The sequence below is a fragment of the Pollicipes pollicipes genome, unplaced genomic scaffold (assembly GCF_011947565.3).
Source record: "Pollicipes pollicipes isolate AB1234 unplaced genomic scaffold, Ppol_2.1 Scaffold_7231;HRSCAF=8579_pilon_pilon_pilon, whole genome shotgun sequence".
NCBI lineage: Eukaryota > Metazoa > Arthropoda > Thecostraca > Pollicipedomorpha > Pollicipedidae > Pollicipes > Pollicipes pollicipes.
Window position 1 is genome coordinate 23,588,324 of NW_023597034.1, and position 24,413 is coordinate 23,612,736.

A 24,413-nucleotide genomic window follows, 5' to 3' on the forward strand; every position below is an offset into this window, starting at 1 on the left:
GTGCCTCTTGCGTTGGTCGGAGGCCCCTGGCAATGAATGTGGATATAATCATTTACGGTGAGAGTCCACAATGAGACAAAAGAAGGCCAAGTCCATGTTTCAATCAGCCAGGGATTTCATTACAGCCCACCACCCCATTTCAACCGGAGGCCCGTGATGGCAAACTGGAGTCTCTGTACCAATTATTGCGCACCTGCGTCGATAAGGGATATGTTTTGCGTCAATGAAATCCCTGCGTCGATCCAGATCCGAATTTCTGTGTCAGGGAGCCTCCGACAGGTAACCAATGTACACGCAGTTTCGCCAGAAAGCCCCATACAGCCCCATACATACCCATACATTTCTGTTTCGTCAGAAAGGCAGCCGGTAGGCACCCCGAGCAAGGACGGGACGACCCTTCAGCCTATGACCGAGAAACATAATGTGCCCCTAGTGTTCTTCCCACTGGGGTCCTCGCTTGGATAAAGTAAGGGGTTTCTTTAATGTTAACTATGGTGCATCAAAATGAGGTAGAAAAATAAGAAAAGGCCACACAAACGAGGGCGTTCATTCAGGGATGTCACTCCGTATGCTTTCGGAGTGCCTGAGCCCCACATAATGCTGACTTTAAGGAAAAGTTCCACATCTGAAGATTTGAAAATAAGCATCAGACGTGCTGAAATCAGCTAAGTGTTGGTACATCTTTTAAGTGCAAAAGACTGCTCAAGATGATAGGATTTCTCAATTTAGTAAAATGGTTCTCCATATGACATTGTTTGATTGCGTCATAAAACGCTTGCATGACATCGAGGTGCCGTCAAACTAGTCGTGCAAGATTCCCACCCTAGCACTCAGATGTAGTACGTCAACTCACCGAAAGATGACAGTGGGGGTGCTGGAAGTGTTCGCCGGGTAAAATATCGTTACGTGCTCGGGTTTGGCCGCTTTTTATGGAATTTTTACGCATTCATGCAATAAGTTTATTTGTATTTATATGCTCTTTTATGGCACTGTCCTTAAGTTATTCGACCATAAATCTCACTTCCGTAATAACTACCAACCATGTCCAACTTCTTATACTACATATTGCAAAGCGTGATTCATGATTGAAACTTGCACAGCTTGCTCAATATTGAGTAAGAACACATTGACGTCCACTAGAGTTGGGAATCGTGCTCACGAACGCCAGATCTGAACGGCTCATCGGAAGTACTCTTATCGGCCTCGAACACTGCGTGGCCTATGGGGTGGCAGAATTTGGATGGCGTTACTATTGCATCGGGCATGTCTAAATGGCCTTGATGAAGTCAGCGCGAAAAAGTCGCACATCTTCGCGAACGTTGAGTTAAGAAATTAGGGGGCTTTATGTCTTCAAGAGTGCAGGACTGTGATCTCTACCGAATGATCTTAAAAATGCAATTTCATTCCAAAACCCCATGCAAATGTGAAGCACTCTTTAATTCACCTCGATGCTCTTCTGAACCCCCGCCGCAAATACATATAATCATTATTACTGTATCAACAGCTTCAAAAGGATAGAAGCTCCTCAACATCAAACACAATTTGAAACCGGCCAAATATTTGTTCTTAAGTTAAATTTTGACACCAGGCACGCAAATCAAACTTATCAAAAAACCGGAGAGTGATCAGGATTTGAGGGCAAGTCAAGTCAACTTTATCGGCTCAGCCTCCCACCAAGCCATTTTAGAAAGTTACACTCCTGCGTCCATCCTTGTTCCGGAGCAACATGTCAAGCAAATCACTTACCTAAGTTTGAGCCTGCGTGCTCGCAATGTCAGAGGCAGGAGCATCGAAGACCGGGGTTGCAGTTTCCATCACACTGAGCGGCGTTGGCGGGCCAACATTAGGCGGCGGGCGTCTGACGCATGAGAACAGCCGTCGTGAAATAATGCCCCCGAAAGTCATTAAAAATGAATTCGCACGGCTCGAAAATTAGACTGGGGAGCAAACTTTACAAGTAAAATTTTGAAGATGTTCCCTGAGGAGGTCATAAGTAACAGCAGCAAGAAAAGCGGGATTTTATGTTTGCTTGTCTAGCTCCAACACCAAAGTCCGGCACCGGTTCGCAGTGCTGTGAACACTTATCCTTTCCTGTGATGGCTGTATCAATTGAGCGGGTGAAACATACCCCCGGTCGATGTTCCACACGTACGAAGTGACAGTCTGTAGCGTTCAAAGGCGCTTCTTTCAGAAGCATTGCTGTTTTCATCCGCTTACCGAACACCACTTAATATTAGCAAGCAGACCGACGCCACGCGGCCTACGGAGACTGCAACGCCGGACTGGGGGTATTTTGTTTTAATGCTTGAGAGCTCGCGTGGTCAAAGCTATGTTATGTAAATCGTCCACTTCTCAGTTCTGAACAAAGGCTGAACCTTCCCAGACGAACATGGCTACTAAGGGGCCAGCTCTACGCTACAACTAGCAACGCTTTTTCAGTCCACCTGCGTTGCGCGTGGCATTGACACGACGGTCGTTTGATTTGCCATACATTCGAACTGAAGCGGGTTAGAGTCGTTTTCTCCTCAGCGGCACAACAGCTTGGAGCAGTGTCTCCCTGAATTACAGCTGTGTCGCAAAGTGTGTTTGATGAAGTGAGCGGGGAAGATATTGTCGAAAGCACGGCGGGTACCTAAGTGTTTTGGGAAAGGTTGAGAACCATTTTCTGGGACGATGCGTGGAGGTGTGGTTATGTTTTGTTTTACAATTACTGAAATGCATATGGTTTATCAATGCCAATTTGGGAATGGCGAGAAGTTTCATGCAAACGTGATACAATGCCAGACATATTGTGGACACTACTCTTCTAAATACATAAGCATATTCCCCAAACAATTACAGAAGTGCCGAATGGTATATTGTGCACTATTTCAGTTCTCAGTTTGCAAGAGAGGTGCAGCTGGACCACTTCGGTTTCACAAAACAAGTGCATTGATACGAATCTGATGCAAACTGCCAGCCCTCCATATGAGATGTTGCGGCTACGCACATGAGCTTACAAAAATATTTGGTGAGTGGAGTTTATGTACATATGGATATATATATATATATATATATATGTATATGTGTGTGTGTGTGTGTGTGTGCGTGTGTGTGTGTGTGTGCGTGTGTGTGTGTGTGGTGCGTGTGTGTGTGTGTGTGTGTGTGTGTGTGTGTGTGTGTGTGTGTGTGTGTGTGTGTGTGTGTGTGTGGTGTGTGTGTGTGTGTGTGTGTGTGTGTGTGTGTGTGTGTGTGTGTGTGTGTGTGTGTGTGTGTGTGTGTGTGTGTGTGTGTGTGTGTGTGTGTGTGTGTGTGTGTGTGTGTGTGTGTGTGTGTGTGTGTGTGTGTGTGTGTGTGTGTGTGTGTGTGTGTGTGTGTGTGTGTGTGTGATATATGCTGTTGTAAATATTAAAAAAACACTTGTCGTGGACAGCCAGAAACTAGAACATAAGTGGACACACCCGAGAAGTTTTTCGTACCTGTTCTCTTATAGCGACTTCCAAGACTCTGTCCCCCCAACCATTTTGAGAAATCGACACCCATGTGCTCTACACATGCTCACTCTGCAAGCGTTAACGAGTACATACCAATAATAGGCTTTGAGTTTCATCTATACTCATCTGCTGTAATATGACCTAGTCAGTTGAAATTTATTTTCATTTTCAAAATTTTGCTACAAATTGGCTCGCAAAAGTCTCAGTTCTTGCCACCTACCACATCCGGTAGATCACAACTTTTTTCACCCATGCAGAAGTATTCGCTGATATTGCAGCTCCAATTCGTTCGAGTCCGCTTGGAAGGCAGACACGGCGTGGTGCAGGAGCCGGCAGACCGCAGCCACAGTGAAATACGGGCCGGACTCCGATCTCATACGCAGACAGAGGAACTTCAACCGACAGCCCCGCCACTCAGATGCCGGCCGTGTGACGACAATGGCTTTGTAGCAATCGCGGCTCAAAATCGCCACACCTCCGTAGCCGACCTCTCCCGGCCGGTCCTCACGGTGCAGCGCTCAGCCGGGCAATGTGACCAGCCTGAACGCAGCGGCGGATCAAGGCCACGTCTCGGCGACCGCGCAGAAGTCGTAATGCAGCCGGTTTAGGTGGGCACGGCGCAGTAGAGCTATCTTCGGCAGCAGGGGCTGGATGTTGATCAGTCTCACCGGCAGGTTGCGACGACGACCGTCCAGAGAAGAGCGCCGCCACGCCTGATCGCCAGCGCAGCGCGGCGCTTGGTACCGACACGGCGCCTGCTGTGCCGAGCACCGCCAACGGCCGCAAGCCGGTCACGGTCAAGGTCACCGTGGCAGGGGTGCGGGGCGAGGTCGCCTCGAGATCGGCCAGCGTGTCGACGGGGCTGATGGGCTGGGTAGTCGCTACAGCACAGCGCCGGTGACCATGGTGCTGGTCTACGTCGGGACGATCACAGGCATAGGAACGTTTCAAAAAGTGAGGGGGGCGGGCCAAGCTCAGGGCGTGCTTCAGGAACATTTCTGGAAAACAAGCCCGATGACCGGGGGGGAGGGGGGGGGGGCGGGGGCGGGTTGAGATGGAGGTTATTGCTCTTTATTCAAATGTAATGATTGCTATTCTAGATGTGCATCTAGAGTTGTTTCCATTGGTGCACACTCTTGCCTATCCATCTCATCTATGTCATTCGGGAAATAAGGCTATCAAGCTTGCCGAGATTATTCGTCCATTTCAACGTTGTCTTTTCTGGGGAGCCGAAATTCCACGAGCGGGTAGGCATTTTGGGTCATCCAGGATCTGCCTCCACAAGGTAGATGCCATTGAAGCATCTGTCTCCACAAGGTACATGCCAAAATATGGCCTGAGCATAGGCTGGTGATAATTTTGAAAGTGAATCGATTGTTCATAGTACAACAGATGCGCGCCTTCATTTTGCACGCGTCTTCATTTCACTGGCCGCATTTCAAGAGATAAGACTTGTCGTGGCATTTTAGGCGGAAACCAATTCGGAAGCTTGAAACTGCCAAAAGCCGTGCGACAAACGCCATTGAACTGGAGGTTCTCCTTTGAAACCAAGCCACAGAATGAAGACCTTTCTGTCATGTATTCCTCATCTGAGCCCTGCTCCCGTCCGCTGTCGGTGGCCGCTGTCCTGGCCCGGCTGTCTCCGAATAGCTGATCGTAAACTGATGGTACGGCTGCTTTGTTGCGCATTTCTGGATCAGCATTGTTACCAATTGGGATGTAAAACATGTATTGGTCACCTGCAACAATACTTTTTTCCGAATTATCTTCCTTACACCACACCACCCCAGAAAAACGCTGCTGGCAGCCTGCATACCTTAGGTATGAGTTGGCCCAACGGACATTTGACTGCCCGTCATTCAACATAGATGACTTTTTTAAATTTGATCCGAACCCTTTGAGTGGATGGATTTCTGGGATCAGCGCTCACGCTAAGTAGACCTCGTTGCGCGAGCCCTGACCTTCACCATCCGATCGCGCAATTCCAGGCAACGACAGAATTTAGAGGCGAAAGCTTAATGCGCCGCAATGCTCGGCACGGTCCGTCCTGCCCTCTGACGTCAACTGACCTTTAGGGCGACCGCTGCGACCGGCCGCAGGCCATACCTGCCAGGGGCAAATAGCGAGCGCCCTAAAGCGGCCCAAACCAACCCTGCCACAGGTGTGTGGATCAGAAGGGAGGCGGTCTGACCACGTGAGCCATCGGGACGGACTTTATCTGCATTTGTATGTCAGCAGTGGGTATCCAGTGCCTTGCTAAGAGGAACACAGCGTTGACAAAAGACCCCTTTATGGTAAACCGCCACAAAACACATGCCCGGATATCGTTTGTTAACACGGGATACGGTTTTCTTCGTTTTATTGCTATTTTTATGTTGTTAACAGCAGAAAAAACCAGATGGTACCATGAAATCAGTTCTGTTTACATTTTTAACACGCGCCCGGGTGGCTGGCTAGATGCTCTTTGCTCGGGTGGGGGTCAATTTAACTCCCTAAGATCTCGGTAACTAGGAAAGTTAGAGACACCAAATTCACAGGGTGTGTTGACCTACACGTGAACTCACTTAGGTCAAAGTTTGAGGTTCCTAGGTTTTGACCTTGGGTTCAAATAAGGTAAAAAAGTTCAAATTCCTGGTTGGTCTCTAAAGTGTCCCCAGAAACTAGATAACTGTTTTTAAGCAAAAGGCCACATGTCCAGTTAAGGTCAGTGACCTTCATTAACCCATTGAAGGTCATGTTGACCAAAATCATACAAGACTGCTCCGAGTGTTGCATTTGAATAAGCGAGAAAGCTTACGCTGGACAGTGTGTTTCTAAAAACAAAATGTTGACCTAGCTCATTTTAGGTCAATGATCTATGCTGACCTCTAAGAAGTCCATGAAAGATGTATAATGCGGCTCCGGCCGTCCATAAATTGAACGTGAGCACCAGAAACTATCCCAAACAGCGAGTCTTAGAGTAATAAAACAGGTTGGTTTTGACATCGGTCTGACCCTTATACCAGACCTTTGGTCGACGTAATTTGCTCATTCGATCCTTGTGTTCCCTAAGAAAGCACCTCAGAGATGTATGGCTTCGTCTAACACTCTATGGCTGCATCAGACTGGACGATCCCCAAGAAGTCGACTTCGCTGAAGCCATGGCCTGACCTTGGCCCGCCATAGGCCAGCGACATTAGAAAAACATCTAAATTTTTTACGCCAAACGATCCGCTATTCAATTGTCTAAAGCCATGCAAAGCAGAGCGCGGCTGCGCCGCGCCGCTTGGAAGCCATTCTGGAAAAACCTTTGGTGGAGCGAGTCAACTTTACCCCCCACCCGAGTGCGTAAGGCCAATGAACTGCAGAAATCAGGCGTTTAACGACCGTATGGAATAAATTATCGGTGTCCGTATTTGCAATGGCTTAGTGGACTTTTTCTAAACGATAGAATTCAGAACCTTTTTCATAATGTTTTATCTGCGTTCTACAGACATTGAGGACACTGGGAAGGTAGATTGTAGGTTGATATGTTTGATCGAAATTTGAGGATGACAATTTTGATTGCAGATCGAGAGTGTATTGTGTATTATGTGTATGTGTGCATTAACATCGCCAAGCCATGTTTGTCCGGATATGTTTAGCATTCAATCAGAATCAATAAGTGATGCAAATTATATAACGTGGTTTTTAACATGCGCGCTCGCAAATCTTCACAACGAAAACCTCGACACCAGGCTTTGCAGTCTCCATGGTCCACGGAGAGCTAGCTTAGTAGCCAATTTTTCGTCATAGTCCACCGGTGGACGAAAATGATAATGGTTCCAGAATAGTTACCTTCAAACACTTGAATCGGTTAGTAATAAAACATATGTGACGCAATTTTGAGCATGCGTACTCACAAATCTTCGTTCAAGAACTTGACGCCAGGCGTTGCAGTCTCCGTAGGACGCGCCGCGTCGGCCCAACAGCTGATACCGAGCCGTGGCCAACGAATGGACAAAAATGATGACGCTTCTGAACGAAGTACCTTTGAACGCCTCAGGACATCATATCTCACATCTACAAGGCAGTCTGGACATATATTTCACGTGTGCGATTTTTAGACTGATGATAGGAACGGATTGGCCCTTAAAGCGCCGCAAAGTGGCGCTGCAATCTGTTGGTGGAACTGGAAGAGTGAAGGAAGATTCTCTATTTGTCGTGTTTCTGCAACTATCAATCTGTCCAGAAGACATGTTGACATGGCGCCCGCCGTCTGGTGGCACTTACAGCGGCCGACGCTGTTCAGTTTTACGGAAGCTGCAATCCAGCCCATCGCTGCCTTCGCTCCCGAGGTTGCGGGGGTCATATCCAAGCCTTCTGATGCACTTTTTCACTAGTCCATTCTGGTAAAAATGGACGTTCTTAGGCGAACATGGGATGGCCTTGTTCGTTTTTTTTTAAAGTTCATTTCGACGTACTGTATTCAAAAACAATGAGACATCTACTCTACTCAACAATAATGAGGCCCCTTATTTGCTTCAGGGCAAGGGGCCCCTTAAGTAGAACACCAAGGGCACATTACCGGTTCCGGTCAAGAGCTGAACGGCCACTTCGTCCCATCACGAAGCGTCTTCTGGCTGTCATTCTAACGACATGGGGCGGGATCTTCTGGTCGATCCGGAGGCTATTGGAAGGATATATCATATCACATTGTTCCCCTCCCTGACACGGGAGGCCTTCTGACCCGTGCAGTTGGCCCCGGATCAGCCCAGGAACACTTATTAACGGAACAACATCCCCGATCGCCAAAGGTGGTCCAATAATTGTCACACAGGCTCCAGTTTCATGTTTTTCTGTTTTCTTCAGAGATATTGAGGAATCCCTGAACGTAGATTGGAGATGAAGTGGGGTCCTAAGCTTGTATTAACATGGCTAACCCCTGTTCGTCTTAAAATGTCAAGATTCAGTCAGAATTCATTACTGATAAAAAAAACTCTGTAATATGGTTTTGAACATATGCGCTCGCAATTCATAGCAACAACAGCCTGAACGCCCGGCGTTGCAGTCTCCGCAGGCCGCTTGGTGTTGGCCTGTGGCTGTGACAATAAGCGATGGCCAGTAAGCGAACGAAAAAGATGACGCATCTTGAGGAAGTTGGCTGGTGAACTAGGTAAATCGGCATGTGTATTCAAATGCGGTGCAGAACTAAACTAAACACAACCTTAACCTGAGAAGTGGGAGGAGGGGGTTAACACTGCAGGTTCCCCACCCTGAAAAGTGTGTGTGTGGGGGGGGGGGGGGCATGGCCATCTGGCCTCCCCTGCTCCTACGCCCGTGGGAGCGATGACTGTGGTGCTGGTCTCACAGCTATTTCGAGCAGGTAGGCCAACACCAGCAGCACCAGATGGCTGGCAAGATATAAATGTACAAATGTATCTCTGTTGCGACAGAAGCATGCTGCTTTGTCGCGCGGACTGCTTTGTCGAGTAGACTGTTTCGTCGGACTGACACGAATCCACGGCACACTAAGTCGCACAAAGGATTACTCTCGCACAACAGTCACTGGCAGGCACGCAGGACGAGCCCCAGTGCGGTGAAACAGGAAGGAGTGGGGCTCCCGTCACCGCAGCCGGCTGGGAAGCGCGGCGCGCGGGGAACTGACTGTCCACAGGGGTCCCATTGGTACAATTGGTGCGAGCTGAGGTACATTTTGACTGAGACGACGGTGACTGCTGGCTGCTACCAAGTACATTTAAACGCCGATATTAAACAAATTCTGTCACAAGCATATTTTGTCGGTGGCGGAATCTCGCTGCTACCTCCCTCCCTCTCCCCCCGACGGCGCCGTCTTTGATACAATTGCCCACTCTCGGATACGCTAGCAGCAGTAGCCGCTTACGGGGGGCGTCACGTCCATAAGCAGCACGTCGAATAGAGTCTCCGCCAGCAGCCACCGCACGGTGCTGCCCACGTGGGTCGGGTCCAGGCACTCATCACGTACCGGACCTGTGAATGTGGGCCGCCGGTGCAGCTCAAGCGGCAGACAGACCGAATGGTAGAAGCGCGTCGCCTCGGTCACACCCGACGACCAGACGACGAGCTGCGGCACGAGCGCTGCCGTCTCGTGTAGCGCCGCCGCCAGTGCCATCAGCGTGCCGGTGACGCCTGACTTGTGGCCGCGTAGGGCCTCCGTCATATACAGCTCGTCCAGCTTCCAGAGCACAGGCGTGGCGGCGGCGAGCCGCGCCAGCCGCGGCTGCAGCGCCGCTAGCTCGGCTGCGAAGCGCGCCACCCAGGCGGTGGGCTGGCCGCTGTCCAGGCCGCGTTTCCGCACTGCGTACCAGGCGCCGCCGTCCAGGACCACCAGGTCGGGGCAGCGGCCGGCCCAGCACTCGTCCGCCAGCTCGTCCAGCCGGCGGCCGTACAACTCGTCCAACCATGGTCTCCACCAGAACTCGTTACGCAGGTGAGCGCCCGTGTTGATTATGCTGCAGCGCGCCTTGGCGATCCGGTCGTCGCTACCGTCTTTGGCCTTCGGCGCGGCAAGCACGAACACCTCCACGCAGTCTTCACTTAACGCGGGCATGCGCAGGGGCACCGTCTCATGCGAGCCGGTGCGCCACTCGGTTGGGTACGTGCCGTTCAGGTCGAAGTCACGTCGGTAGTCGGTGAGCCGCACGCGCTCCTTCATTTTCATGTGCACGATACGCACGCGACTGTCGCCGACGAGCACCACCCTGGCGTCCCGCCCGCGGCGCCGAGCCAGGCGCTGCAGCGCGCGTCGAGCCTGATACGGCGTCCACTGCCGCTTCCTGCAGAGGTCCGCCGCCGGCTGCTCCCACGAGTGGCGCACCTGACCCGTACGCAGGACGCGCTGGCACTGCTCCCAGCGCCGCTGGCCTCCACCCAGCTCCACAGGTGGCCGCGTCATCGGGCGCTGTCGCACGAGCAGCGGCAGGAAGATCACGGCCAGCAAGACGCACACCTTCAGCGGTGCTGAGCAGGACCGGCCCATGACCACCGGGAGCTCCATCTGCGCAGAACCAATTGAATGGTGCGCGCTGCGCCGAGAATAGCGCGTACGAGCCGGCCACCTTCACCTGGCGGCGCGATTGGGAAGCTTTTGTGCAGCTGCCGGGCAGGCGTCGCGTTCATAAAAGCGGCCACGATACGTTACATGCCCATTGGAGTGCCCTTCAGCTGCAGAACTCAGTGAGCCGGCGGTAATCTGGAATGAAATAGCATGTTATTAAGCTTCCCAAGACGTCTCCCAAATATTGCAAAGCCAGCCTGCGTCGGCCGGTATAGCACTAACCATCTACTATATCACGCTCTACGCAGTGCAGACATCTGGTGCTACACATCTCAGCTTTTCTGCATTCAAATGCTGCATATGTTTGGTGATCAACTCGACGAGAATCGTAGACTAGTGTTAAGTCTATCTCGTATAAACGGATATATGTTGAAAAGATAGCCTGACAAAGTGACAATGTGCAGCGTTTCAGCAAACACGAAATACAATATTGGAAAAACCAAACGGCTTCAAGCGTTGAATCTGACGCGCGCTTTCACTTTCCACACCCAGTATAGCCCCAAGCATTACGGGCGATAGCAGACTTTGTAAAACATTCTACCATTTTTTACACCCCGGAGTCACACACACCTACCGTATTGGGGGGCTGAACATCATTAGGAGCGTCATGGTTCAAAGAAAGGAACCTGTGTTTGAACGCCAAGAAATGCAAGTCAATTTGGTGCGCGACACGTGAGCATGAGGTCACCCCAGGGTGTCCAAATGTCACACCAACCACCATGTAGAGTGTTATGTAATCCACGTCCTCGGATGGAGTCGAACCAGGCGAATTGCCAACTGCATGACTCCCGTGGGTTTCCTGCCGACTCCCCCAGCATCCGACAACTTTTGAAGGGCGCGAAACCAACCACCTAAAATTTAGAATGACGCTTTTGGAGTGAGCACACCTTTACAGAAAGTCGCCAAGCGCGTGTAAGAAAATTTCCATCCGCCACGCTGAGTCCGTTTCTCGTCCATCGTGCAGTCCAACCGCTCCCGGGTGAAGCAGCTCAAGAGCGGTTCTAGACATTAAAGGATGAGATATCCTCTACTCGTTCGGTACTGAACACGCTAAGGAATGTAATGTAATGTAATGAATGTAAGCATGCGAGATATTTAAAATATCACACCTTTTTTGCAGGGCAGTACGGGATATTGACATGGCTTAGACGCACCCATCCACATCATCGCCAGCTCCTGAGCGGGTACCAGTGTGCGAGATTGCACAGTGCCCATACTGCATTGCAGGAAGGTAGGTGCCCACCCAATACCATCGTACCGTCTTATCGCTCAACATGGGTCTCAGAGATTCCAGCAATTATCTACTCCCCTAAGATGCATTGGATGAGGGGGGAATAAGTGTGACGATTATTCTCACTTTTTGCATGCACCGCAATAGGATGAATGACAATTTGTGTCCGGATCTGGCGGGGTGGGTGGCAGCATCCATTTTGCCCCCCAACCCTCGCTCTGTTCACCATAATTGCAATTTTGTGTCTCAAAAGTGCTTTACAATGCTCTTCACTCTGGAAAGGAGTGTCCAGCCCACCTCCCGCTACTGGTGCAATACTCTTGCTGAATTGTTTCGTTCAACTCTCCTCTGAATTGCATTTCTGTGCAGACTTTTTTGTTGACATTAGTTATTCAATGCCCTCTCAAAAGCTGTACAGTTCAGCAGGAATTCCAAAACCACAGCAGTGAATGCTACAATACATGCCTTGGCGAGGAAATCGAAGCCACTGCCATTAATCTAAGAGCCACTTTGATGGGCGCCGCCAGGATTTCCTTAAGGGGGGGGGGGGGGGGGGGCGGGGCTCAGCGAGTAGTGGAAGGCAGCGCAGATATTCCAGGATGCGTGCCTTTTGGATGCCGAGTCGATTAGAGAAAATTGATTACTGGGGAAAACTACGTCATACTTTCTTGAGCATGCACGATTGCAAGTCCTGAGAACAAAACCCTGACACTCAGCGTTGCGGTCTCCGTAGGCCTCGTGGCGTTGGCCGCGCGGTTTGCATTTGGTGACGGCTCACGGGCGCGCGAAACACGAATTTGAAGGAAGTGCCTTTCAACGCTTTAGGAAATGCATTCGCACATCTAGAAGGCAGTCAGGGGTACATTCACCGGTGCGACCTTAAGATTGATAAAAGGAATGAATCACCACCTATAGCACCGCACACCGCTACTGGAATCTGGTGATGAAGCCAGAAAAAAGAAAAAAATATTTGTATTTCGTATTGCCCTAACTGCTAATCCGTTGAGCAGACAACCTCAAACTTGTAAAGGCCAACTTTACGGCGCAATCCAATCTTTCAATGATGTTATCATTTTTGAAAGACTCACGGAACCATCATCTCACGACGGTCGTTCTCGAGCGCCCGTCGCCCGCCCACAGGTGTTTTCTGCGGTGGCCAACGTCGTACAAGTTCACAGAATTACGTAAGCTGCCCAGTGCATTAGCGAGGAACATCATTTAAATAGATAAGGCAGTAGAAATAACCATACGCCTCGACGAAAAACCAGAATGGAGATATAGTTCGGCCGATATTTCGGCAACGTGCCTTCATCGAAACAATAGCACAATTTTCCTGGTTTCCTGGTGGCATAGGCGTAGGAACGTTTCAAAAAGTGGGGTGGGGAGCAAGCTCAGGGCGTACTTCAGGAACTTTTTCTGGAAAACAGGCCCGATGACCGGGGGGGGGGAGGGGGGAGGGGCGGAGATAGAGGTTATCGCTCTTTCTTCAAATGTCATGACTGCTATCCCAGAGATGCATCTAGAGCTGTTTCGCACTGGTGCACACTCCTGCCTATCCGACTCATCTATGTCATTCGGGGAATAAGGCTATCCGACCTCCCAAGATTATTCGTCCAGTTCAACGTTGCCTTTTCTGGGGAGCCGAAATTCCACGAGCGGAAGTAAGCACTTCGGGTCATTGAGGAGGCATCTGTCTCGACACGGTAGATATCAAAATGTGGCCCGAGCATAGGCTAGTGAGAATTTTGAACGTGAATCGATGGTTCATAGTACAACAGATTTTGCATGCGCCTTCATTTCGCTGGCCGCATTTCGATACATAAGACTTGTCGCGGCATTTTAGGCGGAAACCAATTCGGAGGCTTGAAACTGCCAAAAGCCGTGCGACAAACGCCATAGAACTAGAGATTGTTCTTTGAAAACCAAGCCACAGAATGAAGACCTTTATGTCATACATTCCTCGTCTTAGCCCTGCTCCCGTCCGTCGTCGGTGGCCACTGTCCTGGCCCGGCTGTCTCCGAATAACTGACCGTGAACTGATGGTATGGCTCCTTTGTTGCACATTTCTGGATCAGCATTGCTACCAATTTGGATGTAAAACATGTATTCGTCACCTGCAACAGTACTTTTTTCCGAATTATCTTCCTTACACCACACCACCCCAGAAAACGCTGCTGGCAGCCTGCATACCTTAGATATGAGTTGGCCCAACGGACATTTAACTGCCCGTCATTCAACGTAGATGACTTTTTAAAATTTGATCCGAACCCTTTGAATAGATGGATTTCTGGGATCAGCGCTCACGCTAAGTAGACCTTGTTGTGCGAGCCCTGACCTTCACCATCCGATCGCGCAATTCCAGGCAACGACAGAATTTAGAGGCGAAAGCTTAATGCGCCGCAGTGCTCGGCACGGTCTGTCCTGCCCTCTGACGTCAACTGACCTTTAGCGCGACAGCTGCGACCGGCCGCAGGCTATACCTGCCAAGGGCAAATAGCGAGCGCCCTAAAGCGACCCAAACCACCCCTGCCACAGGTGTGTGGATCAGAAGGGAGGCGGTCTAGCCACGCGAGCCATCGCGGCGGACTCAATCTGCATTTGTACGTAAGCAGTGGGTATCCAGTGCCTTGCTAAGACGAACATAGCGCTGACAAAAGCCCCCTTTATGATAAACCGCCACAAAACACATGCCCGGATACAGTTTAATTGTTAATATTTTTCTTCGTTTTGTTGTTATTCTTACGTTGTAAACTGAAGGAAAAACCAGATGGTACCATGAAATCAGTTCTGTTTACATTTTTAACACGCGCCCGGGTGTCCGGATAGATACTCTTCGCTCGGGTGGGGGGTCAATTTGACCCTCTAAGATCTCGGTAACTAAGAAAGTTAGAGACACCAAATTCACAGGGTGTGTTGACCTACACGTGAACTCACTTAGGTCAAAGTTTGAGGTTCCTAAGTCATGACTTTGGGGTCAAATAAGGCAAAAAGGAGAAATTCCAGGTTGGTCTCTATAGTGTCCCCAGAACCTAGATGACTGTTTCTAAGCAAAAGGCCACATGTTCAGTTAAGGTCAGTGACCTTTTTTGACCTTTCGAAGGTCATGTTGACCAAAATCATACCAGACTGCTCTGAGTGTTGCATTTGAATAAGAGAGAAAGATTACGCTAGGCAGTGTGTTTCTAAAAAAAACAAAAAACATGTTAACCCAGTTCATTTTAGGTCAATGATCTACGCTCACCTCTAAGAAGTCCATGAAAGATGTATAACGCGGTTCCTGCCGTCCATAAATTCGAAATGAGCACCAGAAACTATCCCAAACAGCGAGCCTTAGAGCAATAAAACAGGTTGGTTTTGACATCGGTCTGACCCTTATACCCGACCTTTGGTCGACGTAATTTGCTCATTCGATCCTTGTGTTCCCTAAGAAAGCACCTCAGAGATGTATGGCTTCGTTTAACACTCCATTGTTGCATCAGATTGGACGATTCCCAAGAAGTCGACTTCGCTGAAACCATGGCCTGACTTTGGCCTGCCATAGGGCAGCGACCTTACAAGTACATCTAATTTTTTATGCCAAACGATCCGCAATTCAATTAGCTAAAGCCATGCAAAACGGAGCGCGGCTGCGCCGCGCCGTTCGGGAGCCATTCTGGAAAAACCTGTGGTGGGCGAGTCAACTTGACCCCCCACCCGAGCGTGTGGTAAGGCCTGCAGAAGGCTGAACTGCAGAAATCAGGCGTTTAACGACCGTATGGAATAAATTATCGTCACTGAGGCATCTGTCTTCACAACGTAGATGGCAAAATATGGCCCAAGCATAGGCTGGTGAGAATTTGGAAACTGAATCGATTGTACATAGTACAAAAGATTTTGCATGTGCCTTCATTTCGCTGGCCGCATTTCAAGAGATAAGACTTGTCGCGGCATTTCAGGCGGAAACGAATTCGGAAGCTTGAAACTGTCAAAAACCATGTGACAAAAGCCATAGAACTGGAGATTCTCTTTTGAAAACCAAGATAAACAGAATGAACGCCTTTATGTCATATATTCCTCGTCTGAGCCCTGCTCCCGTCCGCCGTCGGTGGCCACTGTCCGGGCCTGGCTGTCTCCGAATGACTGACCGCCAACTGATGGTATGGCTGCTTTGTTGCATATTTCTGGATAATTATTGCTAGTAATTGGGATGCAAAACATGTGTTGAACACCTGCAACAGTACCTTTTTCCGAATTATCATCCCTTACACCACACCACCCCACAAAAATGCCGCCGGTAAGCTGCCTACTTTAGGTATGAATTGGCCCAAAGGGCATTTAATTGCCCGTCATTCAACGAAGGTGACTTTATCTGCATTTGCGTGTAGGCAGGGGGTATCCAGGTCTTGCCAAGAGGAACACAGGGTTGACAAAAGCCCCTTTATTGTGACCCCCGCCCCCCACAAAAAATGCCCCCGGATACAGTTGACTCGTTAACAAGGGATACAGTTTTCTTCGTTTCATTGTTGTTTTTACGTTGTAACCACAACAGAAACCAGAGGCTATCGTAAAATCAATTCCGTTTACATTTTTAACACGCGCCCGGGTGGTCGGCTACACTGAAAAAGTTTTTACACCCAGGAGTCACACTCGACCACCGTATTCGTGGGCTCAAAGCTCCTCAGAGGTGTCACATTCGGAAAAAGGGGTCGCTGTGTTACCGTGTAATCATGCAGGAGTCGGTTTTCTGCGTCACCGCCGACGCGGCAGTCACTTTCGGGTGCACGAATGTTACAACAACCACCATGTGGGGTGTCACGTAATTAACTCCCTGTGGGGGTGTCGCAAACCCCGAAGCCATCAATTGCAGACTCCGATAAGTTTTCCCCTGACCACCCAACATCCAGGAACTTTCAAAAAGCAGGAAGCTGACCATCCAACAATCATAATGACGCTTTTATACCGGACTTGACATCCTCACTGGGAGTTGCCTGACACATACCCCAGGCATCTCTGTCGCCATTACGCTTCTCACTTTGCCATTCGTGCTTCAGTGAGCACCGCAGGGAGCTCAAGACATCGCCCGGTAAGAGCATTTACCTGTTCATTCTGAACTGTGCTAGGGAAAGCTTGTGGGATAACGAATATCCAGAATGTGCAGTCATGTGCTTAAGCAAAGCAGTCTGGAATGCCTTCTTGTCTCGGCATGATCACGCACAATTGACAGCTTACCTCTGTGAACTGGTGTGCATATTTTTTCATGTTGGCCCACCCCACCATGGCATTGCTAATGGTTCATTCCAAGATGCCAAGCCATTAGGTGCTACTACCATGATTATCATTCACAATTCTTTGCAACATGCTGGGGGCACTGCACAGTGATGCCGCTAAGGGAGGAAGTGGTCCCTTCCCCTAGGCCCACATTATTGCAGCATAGACAGATTCTGACAGAATTACAAAGTTGCTGTCCAAGCTATCAATGGATAGTTGCATCCTCCCCACCCTATGCTGCTCTGGCAATCCCGGCTGTTCCCACTGCAATTGTCATTTATGCAGGAAAGCTTTTATGAGCAGACAACAGGCAAAAATTATGAGTGCTTTGGAAAATAGCAGTCTAATTTAGAAGGTACCCACCACACATTGACACTTTCATACAAATTCCCACCTTGTTTTACAAGCCAAGTGTTGGATCGTGTCAGAAGCCACCACAATGCCAATTCTGGAGGAACACATGTGATTGTGAGATGGCATATTCAAGCAGTTTGTCACCAATTTTTGATTCACTAGACATGTTCACATTGATGGCTGGGCTTCATGAAACACAATAAAGTTTACACAATTAAGATGAGCTGTTTTAACAGAGCCAATGACTCAAATAATGATTTATCACATCTGCCCTTTATGAATCAATTCACTTCGGACACACAACACGATTGAGATTTAGGCATACTTAACCATGGCACAACTACCCAAGGCACCTCGAATTGCATACAGGTCTGTGTCTTGCAGAAAGTCTAGCATTTTAACTATGTGTGCAACATGTTTGTGATCCACCATTTACATACAACCATAAAGCTTATATGAAATTAGGTACCGGCGGCAAATAACCCATTGAAATATAACATCTTCTCTGCTCCCATTTACCGTTTGGAGATAAAGGAAGTTATGTTACCTACCTCTGCATCTTTATGGTCATATTCTGAATACAAGATGACAAATGTCCCTGAGAACTCCTGCTGTATAGTTATACATGGTATCAGTCTTAAAAACATCGGTTGATGACTACTATAGGGTAACAACAAAGACCGTGACCGCAGCTGCTCCATATTCCTTTGGTAAGCCTGAGGATCTGATATCTTGCTCTATCATGTTTAAGATACGTTTATCGAAGAACCGTTACAATTTACAATTTCGACTTGTGGCCATGTAAGGAGGAAGACAACAAATGGTATCAAACGACATGACATGCAATGGTGAGTGATGTATTTAACCCTGAACTGTCATTACGTGCACGAGCGTACACAACGCCAAGGTTTAGGGCAATTTGCAATACTCGACCTGTTTGTAAAGTTCAAGGCTGCTAGGGAAGGCCACGTAGGCGTGATGTCATAACGGGACTAAAATTTAGTAGCCGGTAGTATGGTTTTTGGCTGATACTACGCGAAGGCTGGTAGATACTAGTAACATGATGACGAACGGAGATTTCGCTAATAAACTGGATAGCCATCCAGTTCTACATCCTTATTCAGATATTATATGAACAGATGCTATATATTTTGCATTTAAACCTTCTGACAGCAAATCAATACTACGACGTACTTCCAAAAATAAATCCTACTAAACCACGTTTACTAGGTCCAGTACTTGCGCCATATTCGTCGTAGTCAACGTGCCTGAGCATTTATATATGGTGCTTCCTTCTGAAACGTATACTTTTTGTAAATGGGGAGCGTGTATATCGACTCATGAGTCGATTTACTGAAAACGGCCCTTCTGGGTAAATCACGTCGGATCCGAGTCGATTTACACACAGCTGCACCACTATGTAAATCGAGTCAGATTCATGACGTCACGTTTGCGCATGCGCACTCGCCTGCGTTTGCGACCGTGTCCGCACCGACGCGCGGTTTTGAACGCCGGGCGTGTTGAGGTGCGGGTGAGGGTGGGTGTGGTGCGCCACAAATGAGGATTGAAGGTATGTGCATATTGTGCGTGCATGGAGGTATGTGCATATCGAATCGAGTCACAGATCAATGAAAGTAATTTCATTAAATAGGTACACTTGGCCAGAGACGAGGTGTAGGTCAAAATCAGGGTGCTTTCAACCAGGGACGACGCAGCAATGGCATAGGGGCTGTCCCTGCCCCCCCCCCCCCCCTCCCATTGCCGGCAGACGGGTAGATAGCAGCAGTTCCAAATCAGGATTTCCTTAAATTTTGAAGACCCCTTTTGTGGATTGAAAGTATGCTGTTCTTGGTGACAAAGCCCTTTCACTTGCCAGGAGGCCATGTTTTATGGTGCCAATGCGGTCAGGGTGTACTTTCCTACCTAACGTTAGAAAGAATCATTGTGCACCATTCGTCGTGTTTAAGGCAGGACATATCGTAAATAATCACAAAACAGGTAGATTTATGATCTTACCTTCAATTTTTTATAATTACGATGGCGAGCTCCCGAGCGCCGCACACACAGCACCCGCGACACCGGCGCCATTACTGCGCGGATCACAACATTACTGCGCATCAAGCAGCATCAAGAACCATAAAAATGTACCGGGCCAAGGTAACAAGAATCGTTGCAGGGTGATTGGGTGGGGAATGTAAAGCAAAATGAGAACATGGCAGCTAAATAAAACCTCACTGTATGGCACCTATATATGGCATGGAACATGGACGCCAATGGGATGCTGGGTTGAAGCGGATATAGGGTGGGGAGGTTAGGTTAGGTTAGGTTAGGTTAGGCTAGGCTAGGTTAGGTTAGGCTAGGCTAGGTTAGGTTAGGTTAGTTAGGTTAGGTTAGGTTAGGGTAGGTTAGCTTAGCTAAGCTTAGGTTCTGGTCCATTCTCAGGTTAGGTTAGGTTAGGTTAGGCTAGGCTAGGCTAGGCTAGGCTAGGCTAGGGGGGGATTGGGTGGGGAATGTAAAGCAAAATGAGAACATGGCAGCTAAATAAAAGCTCACTATATGGCACACATATATGGCATGGAACATGGACGCCAATGGGATGCTAGGTTGAAGGGGATATAGGGTGGGGAGGTTAGGTTAGGTTAGGGTAGGTTAGCTTAGCTAAGCTTAGGTTCTGGTCCATATTATTGTTACCTTGGTCCCGTACATGTTTTATGGTTCTTGATAAGCAGAAATATTGTGCTTTCGCAACAACGCAGAAACGGCGCTTGGGAGTCGAGGCGGTGCGGTGCGTGCGGCGTTCGGGAGCTCGCTATCGTATTTATTAAAATTCGAGGGTAGGAGCATGATTCCATCTGTTTTGAAATTATTTACAATATGTTCCGCCTTAAACACGACGAATGGTTTACCTTGGTCCCGTACATTTTGTAGAGTTCTTGGTAAGCACAAATATTGTATTTACGCAACGGCAACGCAAAAACGGCGCTGGGGAGTCCAGGCGGTGCGGTGCGCGCGGCGCTCGGGAGCCCGCCATCGAAGTTATTGAAATTCGAAGGTAGGAGCATGATTCTACCTGTTTTGAGATTATTTACGATATGTGCCGCCTTAAACACGACGAATGGTGCGCAATGATTTTTTTCTAATGTTAGGTAGGAAAGTACACCTACACCACCAATGCCCTTTGTTGCAAAATTATAAGGTCCTGTTTGTTTTATTGTCAACATCTATTTACCTGGATATAATGCTTATAACAGTTTGGTAAGAGAACATATGACTGCAATTTTCCTTTCCCTTCAACTTTTGAGACAACATTGCCCGTGAGGCCCCCTGTGAGGCAGCCCCATTTTGCTTAGTAGGCCCCTTGGATATCCTCCCCCCCAAACCAAAAATCCATGGTGCCACTCCCTCTGTCAGCATCAGCAGGCTGGACTGATTTTCCCTCGCTTGTTTCTACTTCGTATTTAGGTAATTCATTAAAAATAGCACATACTTTGTACCTATACATTTTGTCACAAATGGGAGCAGGTTTTGTCAGCTGATTGAATGTTACAGTGCTTATGTATAAGATAATGGTGATCTTCAGGTGATTCTTTGAATGCCTGTCTTCTGGTTTGAAAAGGAATTCGCCCATCCTGGCAGAAAGCAAGACTGGGTAGGTGTTTTTATCAAAATCTGTGGATTTTGTTGAAATGCTGGAAAGTATTTTACATCAGGTGGTATTAATTTAAGAAAAGATTTGACCAGTACCTATATGCTTCTAACAAAAGGTATTGGAAGCTGTAAAGTAACTGCTGGGAATGATTAAGTTTTTTTCAAAATCTAGCATTGGCAAGGAGATATCTTGTGAGCGAGGTACGCAATTGTAACAAAACGAGTGGCCAAAAACAGGTATTTATCCATTTTAAAAACTTTGGGAAAACAGCAGCTGTGTTTGAAAAGCAAATTTGGATCTGGTGAGGCAAGGAAAGATGTTACTGGAGATCTTAGCTTCATCAACATGCATTTTAGGACCCACTAAGGTTAGAATGCAAACAATAAACATGATTGTTGTTGTCCACAACTGTTCACATACTCTTTGCATGTATGTAAACTTATTTAAAAGCAGCGTTTAGATCATATATATATATATATATATATATATATATATATATATATGTATATATATATATATATCTATATCTATATATATATCTATATATATATATAGCGTGCGTGCGTGCGTGCGTGCGTGCGTGCGTGCGTGTGTGTGTGTGTAAGAAAGCTGTTGGTGTGGCTGACTGACAAGGATCACGCTGAGAAGCTGGCCATCACAGAGGTCTTCCCGGACTGCGACCAGCTTCTATGCAGCTTCCATATGCTAGCAAACATGCTGGCTTTTACCCTGATGATTTGACCTGGTGCCATGATGATTTGACCTGGTACCCCTGATGATCTGACCTCTTACCCCTGATGATCTGATCTGGTACCCCTGATGATCTGACCTGGCACCCCTGATGATCTGACCTGTGAATCCTGATGATCTGACCTGTGACTCCTCATGATCTGACCTGTGACTCCTCATGATCTGACCAGGAATCCCTGCCGGTCTGACGTAATATTCGTGCCTCCTTGTGGTTCTTGGTATGCCAGCTGGCAAACTAGCTGGTTGTGCTTTGTGCATAATGTCTGTGGACATTATGCACACTGCATGCACATTATGCACATAATGTCTGTGGACATTATGACTGGGCAGTGCACTTAGCTAACATACTTCGCTATGTTTCAGATGTATAGCATCTCAACAAAAGATAGAAGATGCCTGTGTTGAGGAAAGGTGACTGTTTTCATTCCTTTGATGAGCTAGATGCCCATATCCGTGAATTGGAGGCCGAGACGAATGTGAAGTTTTTCAAGTCGAGCCCTGTCACTCTTGGTAAATTTCTTCAGACAAATCCTGGGCACTTCATTTCAAAGTTGGTCGCTGACCGTGCTGACAAGGAGGCGCTTTTGCAGCAGAAAAAGTACCGTCTCGTTAAATTTTCATGCACTCATGGTGGGCGCCAGTACGAAAGCAAAGCTGGTGATCGTCGTGTCCGAAACACGAGAACCAAAAAAGTCGGCTGTCCCGTAAGCATCCTAGTGTTTCTGGAAAAGTCATTGCGTTTAGAGATTAGGGACATCTCACTGGAGCATTCCCACCCGGTGTCGAAGGCAAGCTTTCTGCTGCAGCCAGAAAATCGTCGCCTGCCTACGTCCTAAAGGCAGCGGCACCACAGTCGTGGGATCAGCAAAGAAATAAGGTAAGCTTGCTTGTTGTGAATTGATACGACCTTTCATTGACAATTGTTAGTAAAACCACGTCTCGAACAGTAATGAGTCGGGAAATATGACCGGCTCATATGCGGTGCGTTTCCGGTCATGACTAACTTGTATCGATCAATAACACATGGTACGGCGTAAAACTAGGTCATAATGTTTCTGCTCAGTGCGTACCATGTCTTGGTGTAAGTTTTTTCTTAACGTGTTCCTTTTTTTCTTCAGAGTACTGAACAGCAGCGGTGGATGGTGGGAGCGCTGGATTACACCGTCCACGTACTCGGCTTTAAACCCGCCATCATCATGCACCGCGTGGTCACGATGTTCCATGAATTTGACATAACTTCGTTCATCGGAAACGCCTTGACTTCCCGGATACCTGTAGAGCTCTTAGGCTTCTTCTATTGTAGAGAACAGGCTCGATATCTATATTCGTTTGCATGTCATGATGTGAATAGCTAGTTTGCCAAGATGCATCTTCATGTACATATATGAGTATTGCAAGCCCATCCAGAGACTTTGAAAGGCTGAAAGCGTTTCCGACTATCTGTGTTGATTGTTTCCAAACTGGATAAGCTTTGTTAAATAGCACCGCTCACCAAGCAATGGTTGCTTACGTCCAACCTGCTGCGTCCCTGGATGTCCTTGCACTATCTCCTCACTAGTCGAGATGAACGTTGAGCGAGCTTAGATCTGTCGTGTACCTGAACTAAGTAGCTGAAGTGAACTAAGTAGCCTCGTCAAATGCCTGATGCGTTCTTCGTCGACAGTTCCACATATGCGAGAACTGACTGGCTAATTATATACTTGCCCCATGCGAGGAAGACGCATACAAATGTATGTGCAATTTTGTTTTGTGCTAGTTTAACCAGTGACCGCTAACGAGAATGTGTTTTTAAAAATACCAACATGAGAGCATTGCTTTGGCTACTTATTCAATGTGTCGGGCCGCTGTTATATAATTGCTTAGTGCGTTCAACAATTCTCAGCATGGTTGTTATTGATGTTTTTTGACACTGGTTGTGCTCGCACGCTTTGAATCTAGTCAAGAGGAACGTTGATGATTGTGCGTAGTGGTGGGTTTCCATGCATCTCAGCACTCAGGGTGTGCCTTTGTTAATGTACGGGATTTATTGGCATGTGAGAAAGTTTTCCTGACATAACGCGGCATGTCTGGCCGCTCCAATGCGGCAAAATACCTGCGCTGTTGTGACATGGTTGCTACTTCTTATTGCATGCATCTGTGATAAGCTCGTACGGCTGCGTGCCCAGAACTGCTTGTCGTGTACCTTCCAAGGCTGTGGTTATCCCAGAGAGGTCATTGACCTCAATACTTTAATACATTTAAAGCTGACCAACTCTGCTGAAGTGATTATAGCGCGTTGTGAAAATGCCACGTATCCACAAATACGCCTCAGGAAATCCATCAAATGTATTGTGAGTTTCATCGGTATGCGCAAGACCACTGGCAGCTCTAATGACACCTCTCATTGCGGATGCGTGGCTGGGTCATGTCCACGCTCATTCCAATCACAAATTATTCAGACAGCTGGGTTGTTTGACTCTGTACGATTGCAACAGTAGCATCGGTGCAATATTTAAAAAAAAAAACGGCGCGACCAGATTCGCACGATATCAATCGTCCCTTCGTTCTAACAACTTGGCCAACAATAAATTATGTATCAAAATTTAAGCCGTCAGAATATGTCGCGAAGCGGTAAACAAGCAATGATTACACAACAGGGCAGTCTACATCGCT

The 24,413-nt window shown here is 48.0% G+C and overlaps 1 protein-coding gene and 1 long non-coding RNA gene across 9 annotated transcripts; one reads left to right on the plus strand and one right to left on the minus strand.

Annotated features, from left to right (window-relative positions):
* Positions 1-8,477: 8,477 nt before the first annotated feature.
* Positions 8,478-22,077, minus strand: LOC119110247 (uncharacterized). 8 transcript variants are annotated; one of them, XM_037233995.1, is made up of 3 exons: positions 17,914-18,224; positions 17,403-17,456; positions 8,478-10,665 (listed from the first exon to the last, which is right to left on the minus strand). In XM_037233995.1, exon 3 carries the CDS (start codon positions 10,468-10,470, stop codon positions 9,316-9,318), a length of 1,155 nt encoding a protein of 384 aa, XP_037089890.1. In that variant the 5' UTR covers positions 10,471-10,665; positions 17,403-17,456; positions 17,914-18,224; the 3' UTR covers positions 8,478-9,315. The 8 variants fall into 8 exon arrangements, with proteins under 8 accessions (XP_037089890.1, XP_037089895.1, XP_037089892.1 ...); XM_037234000.1 differs by lacking the exons at positions 17,403-17,456; positions 17,914-18,224 and adding an exon at positions 21,907-22,077; XM_037233997.1 differs by lacking the exons at positions 17,403-17,456; positions 17,914-18,224 and adding an exon at positions 21,863-21,898.
* LOC119110248 (uncharacterized) lies at positions 18,882-24,003 on the plus strand. The gene is made up of 3 exons (XR_005095461.1): positions 18,882-18,932; positions 22,125-22,638; positions 22,880-24,003. It is a non-coding gene; the product is annotated as an uncharacterized LOC119110248 (long non-coding RNA).
* Positions 24,004-24,413: the final 410 nt, after the last annotated feature.

Coding starts and splice junctions, on each gene's coding strand:
- LOC119110247 (XM_037234000.1), bottom strand. CDS start 10,470: ATGGAGCTCCCGGTGGTCATGGGCCGGTCCTGCTCAGCACCGCTGAAG.